This window comes from Crocodylus siamensis, chromosome 6 (genome assembly GCF_052110815.1).
Source record: "Crocodylus siamensis isolate JL-2025a chromosome 6, ASM5211081v1, whole genome shotgun sequence".
Lineage (NCBI taxonomy): Eukaryota > Metazoa > Chordata > Crocodylia > Crocodylidae > Crocodylus > Crocodylus siamensis.
The window spans coordinates 44,986,936-44,997,445 of NC_143400.1; the positions used below are offsets into that span (position 1 = coordinate 44,986,936).

Genomic DNA, 10,510 nt, shown 5'->3' on the forward strand with positions numbered 1-10,510 from the left:
AGAGCTGAGTTAACCTGAGGCATCCTGTGGCAAAGGTCCAGAAGAAACACTCATGATTTTGAGGCTATACAAGATCCCTTCAGGTGGTCACCATAACACCTCCCAAATTTAAGTAAACAACCTAGCCCAAATAATATGAAATTAAGAACTGAAAAAAATATACACATAAAAAGGTGTTTTCCTCCTTATCAAATTTTTAATTTTTAGGGTTCAAAGTTCAGTGGGATTTAACTCCTGAAATACTAATAGAGTAGATTTCCTAAGTGTCTCTGGGGGTGTGAACTACCGCTCAGCCTCTTGACAACATTTCTCAAGGCCTGCTTGACTTGTTTGTTCCTGAGTGTGTATATGAAGGGGGTGAAAAGCTGGATGCCCAGAGCGTAAAAGAGAGCCAAGACTTTGTCAAACTCTTCCCCTCTGTTTTCTGGGGGTCTGATGTACCTGCCTATGCAGCTGCCATATAACACAGACACAACAGTCAGGTGAGCAGAGCAAGTGGAGAAAGCATTTTTCCGTCCTGCAGCAGATGGGATGCTCAGGATGGTGCTAATGATTCGGAGATAAGAGGCAATGTTGATTGCCAGAGTAACGAGTAAGGTGAATACTGCTGCAAATAAAGTCATTAATTCTATGAGCTGTGTATCCTGGCAGGAGAGTTGGAAGAGTGGGGTGGTATCACAGAATAAATGGTTGATGATGTTGGGACCACAGAATTTCAGCTTGGTGGCCATCACTGAGGGTGGGAGGACTAAGAGGAAACTAACTGTCCAAGAACCCATCAATAAATGGAAACAGACCCTAGTATTCATGATGGTGGCATAACGTAATGGGTTGCAGACAGCTACATATCTGTCAAAAGACATGATAGACAAATAGAAAAAAACATTGGTTCCCAGGAAAAAAAAGAAAAATCCCTGAATGAAGCATCCAGGAAGAGAAATAGTTTTTCTCTCTGACAAAAAATTGGAGAGCATCTTAGGAATGACAACCAAGGTTAAAGAGATTTCCAATAGGGAGTAGTTTCGAAGGAAGAAATACATGGGGGTTTTGAGATGAACATCCACTAGCGTGATGAAAATGATGACAATGTTCCCCATCAGGATCAAGAAATAGATGATCAGGATAGCAACAAAGAGTAGAATTTCTAGCCAGTATTCAACAGCAAAACCCAAAAGGATAAATTCTGTTTCCTCAGTCTGATTCTCCATCTTCAGCTTCATTTGAATCATGGAAAAGCAAAGAGGTTGAAGGAGACCCAATGTAGTTCATAAGCAGAATTAATGCAGCTGTTATACATGGGAGAAGATAGTAGCAGTTCATGCTTCATTGCAGGCTTTACGTTTAGGATTTTAAAAATGTTCTTTGTAAAGCAATGAACATGGAGATTCTTGGCCACAGAATTAACCATATTGACTGCTTTTGTCATCCCCTATGAAAACATTAAACAGAATTTTCCCTCCCTAAATGGCTGGTAGCTAGCTGAGGAACCAATCAAGGACCAGGTGGTTAATGAGAACCAGTGCCTCAATGGGACATATTATGGTAGGTGGTGGGGAAATGTAGGTTATTTTTTCTCCTGAAAGTTTCGACTATGTAGAGTGCCTTCCTTCCCTGGGATTTCTCCACTGAGAATTCAACTACTCTGCTTCTGACATCTATGTTTTATGTTAATGGGTGTTGACTTGACAAGCAAGACCAATGCTCAGGATCAGTAATGCCGGGTTTATTAGACAAGGGTGTAACTATACAAACATAAAACAAATATGAGAAACTAAAACAGGTACAAGAAACTGTTTGTCCACACACACGCACTCTGTGACTGCGGGTTAGTAATTGGAGACTGAAATTGGCAGGGTGCTGGTCCAGATGGGGAAGGCATCCAGCAGGGTCACTTTCCCCTGCTTTTTTATCAGGCAGTTCCCTTGTGATCCCTGTGGGTTGAAAGCCCAGATGGAAGAGGGGCTAACAGTTGTCATTTTCTCACTGATGAGAGTCCTGCCTGGTGGGACATGCAGTTTCAAAGTGTCCATTCTTCTGATTGTTTTGGGTGGGGGGCTTCTTCTCAGAATTCACAATGAGGGTGGTGCTGGGTTACTGGAAATCCATTCTTTTTCTGATTGCTTCCTGGAATCTTATTTCCAACTGAATGCAGGCCTGTTCCTGTGTATCCTTGTGTTGATAAGTACGTCGTTTCCACCTTTGTCACTATCATGCAAACACACTCACAGTTTCCATTCACTCAGGGACCAAATTTTCATCTAGGCACAACTGATGTTACAGTGGGGTTACAACATGTCTTAACGAGCAAAGGGAGAAGCAGGTTACATCATAACAAAATGGAATCTTGACATTACAAAATGGGGCTTGACATTACTTTGGTTAACCGTGCAAGCAGGCCTGGCCTGAAGTATACAAAACCAGTGTAAAAATAGCACAAAATAGCACAAATTTGAATATCAAACAATACAAGATAGCAAAATTAGCAATACATAACCTAAAAGAGGCGTGTGTGTGTGTGTGTGTGTATGCCTCTTTTAGGTTATGTATTGCCATGTATTGTATGCATACATACATAGCAATGCACAGATTCATTTCCTTAGCTTAACTCACAAACAATTTATCCTAGACCTTATTTCATATAAGAAAGAGAGGTGGGAGTGGGTAGAGAGGGAATAGAGAAAGATAGAAATGCATGGGGGGAAGGGAAGGAAGTGTGGGGTCTTTCTGCTACATGGGAAACTAGTAGAAAATGCAAAGGGATTTTAGTAGTCATTTAGATAACCAACATTTTGAGGTTCTTATTTGTGAAAAGGAAAGTAAGTTTGTTTTTCAGTCTTTGAAACAGGAAAAAAATCAATACAAATCAAAATACCTTAATTTATCATGAACTAATATTTTCTACTCAAAGCTAACTTGCAATAAAACTTGGAGTGATGTCTAGAGAAATTAAGAGTATTAATTTCTCTGTTTTTTCACAAACACTTAACTATTTTTTGTTTTCTCTTTTCACATCTTTAAAATTCAAAACCATCCAGCTATATTTCTCAACTTGACAATTATAGGGTACCTGTTCAAGGTATTTTCTGAAAATTAGGACTATTTCCTGCTTTATAAATGGAGTTTCTAAAAAAATGAATTTTGTAACTGGATCGTCGAGGCTCACCCTATCAGTTTCATTGAATGTTTTCCCCAGCCTCCACTGCACCCCCACCTCGAAAATAATTGCATACACCTTCTTAATATATTTTTTGTGACTAAAACACAGGTGCTTTGTGAGGATAGGCACGTCCAAAAATTGAGATGGATGATGATGGTGATGATGATGAGCACAGCAAGTGGAAGTATTCCAATTTAAGACTTTAAATCTTTGCTTTGTAAAATTCTAAGCATGGAGCCACATAGACACCATATCAGTGGCACTGCCTGCTTTTTCACTGATTATGCAAAGTATTAGGCCTGTGGTCACACCTGTGGCCCACAAGAGGTCCAGTTGGGACCACAAAGGTCCAGTATGGCATGGGGGATGATGACATTGAGCTGTGCTGTACCATCCTTCTCCTCTGCTGAGGACCCTTTTGTTCTGTGGTGCCTGCACTTTGCTTTTTGCAGAATGTCCAGGCACCTGCAGTTAAAGTGAGTCCAGGCAGCTGCCACTCCAGATAGACAGGGAGGGAGAGGGCCAAGTCTTCCAGCCCACATACACGGCCAGATTGCAAGCTCCAGCCCACACTGGCAAAAGGCTGCAAACCCTGCACTAGGCAATGGTTACCCTTCCCAGATGCTTCAATGCAGACCTCGTTGTCTGGGCATGTTATGAAAAAACTTTTTGTATTTTTTTTCTTTTCTTTAAAGGTTTTGTCAATGTGGAGCTCTTTTCCCCCTTGGTTTTCTCCTCATAGAGAAAGTCCTTCACTGCATTGACTGACCACATTTGCATTGTAGTTCTTTTTCTCCAGAACCTGTTCCAAGTTTGCAGGAAATGAAATTGCATGAAGAAAAAACAGTATTATTTTCTGTATTCGTTTTTTTCGTGGATATTTGTAATCTTCTGTGTCTTTCTCTGATACATCTTTTAGAGGGAATCCTTTCTAGACTCGCCATTATTCTTAGGGATGAACAGCTTGATTACAGGAACAACTTCAGGTCAGTTCATCAAGGGGCCTCATCTGCCATGCCTTTGATGATGATTGCTTTCAGATTGGGAGGACTATGTTTTGGTCCCATCTCCCCTTAGCGTTCACCCTTGGTCACTCCTGCTGCTTCGCCTTTGTGGGGCTCCAACCTCCCCTACACCCCGTCTAACGTCAACCTTGATGTTGTCACCTGCGTTGTTGAGGCTGGTGTCCTGTGCTCTCGTTGATGCTCGGGTTCCTGGAATATGATAGCTGCCGGGTGTGAAAGATGTTAGCCCGAGTGCTTCCGCCGGCCTTCCTCCTTCCCAATTACACGTTGCTTGGCTTCTGTACCAGTCCATCCCCCACTGCATCGCCTCTGCCCCAGGTTCGGTACTTGCCATTTGTCTGACTTGCCTGTGTCCTGGCTCGGCTGAGTTCTTCTGGGTTCCGGTCTCTGCTACTGGCTTCCTCAGTCCACGTGAGCTCTGTGGACCACTTCTTGGGCCCCTTCTGGCCCTGCGCTGTCATGGAGACCACTTCTCAGGGTATCCACCAGGTCTCCTCACTGGGAGTGCTTACGATCTCTGACTGCTCTGGGCCAGCTGGGGATGACACTTCCAGTGCCCCACACTTGTTTTCCACCAGGATTTTTATCCTTGTTCTCGAGGTTTGGCTGCCCAATCAATCCCGGCACACTGTTTTAAAACATGCCTACACTGATGGGGTTGCTGATCCCGGCTGTCTCAGGCTCGGCCATTTTTTTTCCTTTTTGAATTTTCACTTTCACTGCTATGGTCTTCCCGTGCAGCATCCCACCACCTCAGTTCTGTCATGGAAAATTTCACGTGTATGCTGGCAATACAGGAGTGGAGAATTGAATTGGCTGTAATGAGCATGCGCCACAGTAACAGGCCTAGCATGTGTCCTCTGTGTGACCTGCAGACCTGTCACCCAAGCTTGACTTACTTTTTGTTCGACGCAGACTCAGTTGAAACAGAGAGCCTGCTGCAGCGCATGCTCATTGGTTCCATGGCATGAGGTAATTCTTCTAGAGAATTATGTCTGCCAAGCAACCTGATTGGTCACAGGGCTGCTTTAAAAAGGTTAGTGAGCCCCTCCCTCGGGGGGGGGAGAGAGAGAGATCCGTTTGAACTGAAGACAGAAGCTGGTCTCAGGATCTATCTCTCAGTAAGGCTCCTCAGCCTGTCGGCTTTCTCCAGTGGGGACTCTGGCTTTTTTGCTGTGTCTTCACTCTTGATTACACTGTTCGTTCTTTGTATCGATTCTCCGGTTTATGAACTGTTTTGATTTCGACTTCGGCTTACGACTGTTCCTGCTATCTCTGGCTTCCTACTTACCTGGTGCTAACTGACATCGGCTTCGTTTCTTGACCACGATCCGGCCCGATTCTGCATACCTTGATCCTGCCTTCATTACATCACATTCCGGTTTTCGACTTCGGCTATCCTCACAATTACTCTGATCATCTGACTAGTGCCACATCTCACTATCCTCTACGGGTTACAGTTTTGTTGCATTGTGTGTTCGTCCATTCCTTTTATGAGCTGTTGACCAGCCCTGAGACTTAACCAACAGGCAGCCGCACCTATCCCGGGCTTCGGCATCAGGGGTAGAATGCAAGGGCTTGTTGGGGAACCTCGTGGGCCAACAGACCCCCTGTGTTGTTGTTTGTTTGTGTTATCGCACCACTGTAACTGAAGAATTACCGTGCCTATGCCTCACTAAGCATAAGTCAATAAACCATCTTGTTATTTTGAAACCACACGCCTCAGTGCCGCTCAGAACTCCACCGCTGCTAATCCCAGCCTGTTCGTTCGTGTCTCCAATTGCCACCCCGTTCCACTGTGACCCCTGGGACCCTTCACGGGGAGAGTATCCCAACAGGTTCCATCTTGGGTAAGTCCTTTCCACAGTGTACAAAGGCAAAATCTGTATATTTAATTCACACTAGGCTGCCTTAATGGTTTTTGAGTGATGCTTAATGCAAAGTAGCCTATTTTGCTGTGCATTAGTATAATTCCAGGTTTTGTATGTGATTCTCTAATGCACAGTAAAATAGGCTACTGTGCATTAAAGCACATGTGTAGATGCACCCACTGAGGACTAAAGCATAGATGCTTTCTGTGGATAGCCAGCCTCAACAAATAAAAGTTATAAGATAAGAAGTATCACAACAAAAACCTGGAAAAGTTCTAATTCAGGGCTTTAAATCTTTGCTTTGAAAAGCATTGACATTGGAGACAGTTGGACTCTAGATCAGTAGTATTGGCCTCTTTTGTTACCACCAATACAAACCATAAAGCAATGCCTGTCCATTCCATAAGTATTTGGTAGCTAGTCCAAAGACCAGAAGCCAGTGGGCTAATGAGGACCTTTGCTGCTCTGAGACATGCTATGAAAAACCAGTGTACATATTGTTAAAAATGTGGTCATTGTGGTCAATGTGGATCTCTTGTGTTTCCATGTTTGTTTGTTTTCCCACCTCTCACAGAGAAGGCTTTGGTTGATTTTGTTTGCATATTTGACTATTGGGTCATTTTTCTGAGGGATCTGTTCAAAGTTTTCAGGAAATGGAAACAAGATGGTTTCTTTATTACTTTTCTTCTTTGATGAACAAAAGCAACAACCTAAATCTAAGAGCCAACCAGAACAGGTATTTTTTTTTTTATCATGACGCATTTCCTGATTGCTTCTATGGACTAGAGTGCAGGAAAAATGGTAGTGCCTGTTTCCACTAAAATGACCATTAAGAACACATGCCTTTTTTAACTGCTTACATGACCACATAGCCATGAAATAATAATACCTCACAATCCTCTTACATTATCGTGTCCTCATAATACTGCCTCCCCCCATATGCAAACAAACCTAGTTTAGCATTGTGTTTTATTGTTGCTGTTGTTGTTGTTCTTCTTCTTCTTCTTTGTATAATGGTTGTACCACAGAGCAGGTAACAGACACGCAACTTCACTTGAAAATTGTGAACCAAGTCTCCCATCCTCAACCTAACATGCATAAAACAATAAAACACCAGGAGATTTAAGGTGAGGAGGAATGTGTCAGAGAAGTTTTGGGAATCCTTGTAATATCACTAAAGAATTAATAAAGGTACGCCTGTATATCAAAGCATGACAATTCCAAAAGTATATCTGAAGCTGATAAAATATTACTGCTTTCAGCTATAAGACAGGATCTCAATATTCCGGATCTCAATATTCCACACTACAGGGAGTAATGAGAAAAAAAATGAAACGGACTGTGCTGCTAATGCTTCGTATCTGTCTGTCAATCTAGCAAATCTTGACACCTACATGTCTAAAACTCTATCATATGAACATGTTTAATTATTAAATTATTAAACAAATACCAATGGAAATGAAAGTTTCTGAATAATTGACTAAGGTATAATGGTGATAGAATAGGCAAGCAGATAAACAGATACACAGTTAGTAATAAAGAGGCTCTTTCTTAGTTAAATGAACTTTTATTTCCTTACTCAGAGTCTAGGTGTACATATGTTGCCCTGAGGGGTCAGGCGAACGCTCAGGATCTCAACACTGCGCTGTTAGACAGGACAGCGTGGTGTATAATTGCACATATACAAACACACAAATCAATTAGGTGCATACACACACATGCTACCAGCCTAGGTACATGCAAACCTATTACCAGTTCAAGCACATACACTATAAACCCCAGAAGTTAGACACAGATCACTAATTCATATATCATGCACACAATGCCATATATATATGGACACATGCACATATATATATACATATATACATATACACACACACACATACACACCACTCACACTAGCAACTCAGATACACACACATTCAAAATAACTAGTCTAGGTTCATGCACACCTATCACCAGTTTAAGCCCTACATGCTACACACACCAAATTTAGACAGAATCAGTTACCAGTTACCAACACCTGCACATTCAATACATATATGTGGATTACTAATTCATATACCCCCCACCACACAATGATAGCTATATCTATAGCTATGTGTGTGTGTATTCACTAATTTATACACATACCACCCACCTACACATATACATACACACAAGTGAGTTCCTGAGTTGGGTATTGTGATATGTATGTATGTACGTGCTTGTTGTACTTGTGATACCTGCAGAAAGGTTAAGGTAAGAAAGTAGAAGTGCAGGAAGTTAAAGTTACCAGGACTGGGATTAGAACCAGTAGACTAAAGGGGCCTTGGCTGAAGAACTGAGGCTCGGGGGTAACTTTAGGTTAATTGATCTTAATTGATTAAAAGACAATGCCCAAACCCTGCAGAACAAGGAAGCATGCCAGTAAAGAGTCTGGGACTGGAGCCAGAGCTACAAGGAAGCTGAAACAGTAGGTAAGGAGAGGGAAAAATGGAACTAAGGGGAAGTGTGGGAGTTAAAGAGGGGCTCTGGATATGGGGAGCCAAAGGATGGCTCTGGGGCAGATAGAGAAGTTGCAGGAAGTGGTAGTAGGTGCTGGGAGCTGGAGAAAACTGCAGGACAGCCATGAGGAGCTGGGAAGCTGCAGGGGGGCGGGGGGAGGTATACAGAAGGTGTGGGGAAAGCCTGAAAACAGAGATGGAGCGCAGACAATCACAGGAAAAGCATCAGGCAGCAGGAAAGCAGAGAAAGGCAGCAGAAAGTCACAGGGAAAAGGCAGTAGGAACAGGGAAGGCTGAGAGGTGGCAGAAAAGGGGAGATGGTGACACAATGTCTTACTGGTTCCCTTGCACCCACCCACACACACAGTGGCAGCAGGGGTTAGAGAGGCTTGGTGCAGGGGATGAAGTCCACTGAAGTCCAGGAGGAGAGAGAGAGACAGAGAGAGAGAGTCCAACTTGTAGGAGGAGATGTGCAGGTAATATCTACCTATCCAGGCTGGAAAGGAGTCCTTGTCCAGTAGGTGTTATCCAGAGGGGGGTCGCCAACAGGGCCTCTGAGTGGATAGGTAGTGTGGCATGGTGCTGGTCCAGATGGAGAGGGTATTCCACTGGGTCTGTCTTCACTGCCCCTTTTTATAGGGGCAAACTTTGTGTGACCCTAGTGACAGAAGGCATGCCCAGGCAAGGGTCAGCCCCTGGGGTACTGAGCATGTGTGCTCCATGCAGGGATGTGCAGTTTCAGGTGTCTGTAATGGTGAGAGTTGCTGGTTTTGCAGGGTATTTTGTCTTTCAAATGCTGGTCATGTGTCTGTTCCTGGGTGAGGTACATAGTTCCTGGATGAATCAATGCGAGGTGATGGCCCAGTCATTACAGGCCATTCAGTAGAGGCCTGCTACTATTGTATATCAATCATTGCCAATCACACTCATTCATTGGGGAACCAATTTACATGGATGGGATATGTGATTCATATAGCTGCGACACACAGGGGATGCCTGGGCAGAGGACACAAGATGAAGACTAGACATATAAAATGGAAACTTGATATGACTTTGGTTCACTTACAAACACAGGCCTAAACCATACAATATCCATATGAAACAATAAAAATCAATACAAAAATGCTAATACAATATACAACAGTAAAAATCAATACAAACTTAATAATAATACAATATAAAACAGTGGATATCCAAAACCAAAAACTTACTACAATAAAAATGTTTCCGGCTTATCCTACATCTTAGCTTACTTATCTTACACTTATCTATAGGGAATAGAGAGGGAGAGAAAAAGTCAGAAATGGCTGGGGAAGGGGAATGAATACAATAAAAAAAAGAAAAACTGGGGATTTTGCTACAGGCGGATGAGAATAGGGTGGGTTTCAATAGGACAAGTGCGAAGTGTTATACCTGGGGAGGAAGAACCAGCAGTATACCTACAGGCTGGGGAACTCCCTTCTTGTCAGCACAGAGGCAGAAAAGGATCTTGTGGAGTCATTATTGATTCCAAGATGAACATGGGCCACCAATGTCAGGATGCAGTCAGTAAGACTAACCGCACCTTGTCATGCATCCACAGATGCATCACGAGCAGATCTAAGGAGGTGAGCCTTCCCCTCTATGCGACCTTGGTCAGGCCCCAGTTGGAGTACTGCATCCAGTTCTGGGTGCCCCACTTCAGGAGGGATGTGGATAGCAACAAGAGGGTCCAGAGGAGGCCACTCACATGATCAGGGGGCAGCAGGGTAGGCCCTATGAGGAGAGGCTATGGGACCTGAACCTGTTCAGCCTCCACAAAAGAAGACTGAGAGAGGATCTGGTGGTTGCCTATAAACTTGCCAAGGGGAACCAGCAGTCAATGGGAGTGTGACCGCCTGCTTCGATTACCCACTCTCAGGCGGTTCTAGCCTTGTAGGTAGATGTCACACACCTGTTGGGATCTTGTTGGTGTCGAAGTAGCTCTTT

General features: G+C 43.4%; 1 protein-coding gene across 1 annotated transcript; it reads right to left on the bottom strand.

Moving 5' to 3' along the window:
• Window positions 1-242: 242 nt before the first annotated feature.
• On the bottom strand, window positions 243-1,208 carry LOC149862522 (olfactory receptor 6E1-like). Its single transcript, XM_090053965.1, has one exon. The coding sequence runs from the start codon at window positions 1,206-1,208 to the stop codon at window positions 243-245; it is 966 nt and encodes a 321-aa protein (XP_089910091.1).
• Window positions 1,209-10,510: the final 9,302 nt, after the last annotated feature.

What these genes read in the sequence shown, in the direction of transcription:
- LOC149862522 (XM_090053965.1), bottom strand. Translation starts at nt 1,208, where the DNA reads ATGGAGAATCAGACTGAGGAAACAGAATTTATCCTTTTGGGTTTTGCT.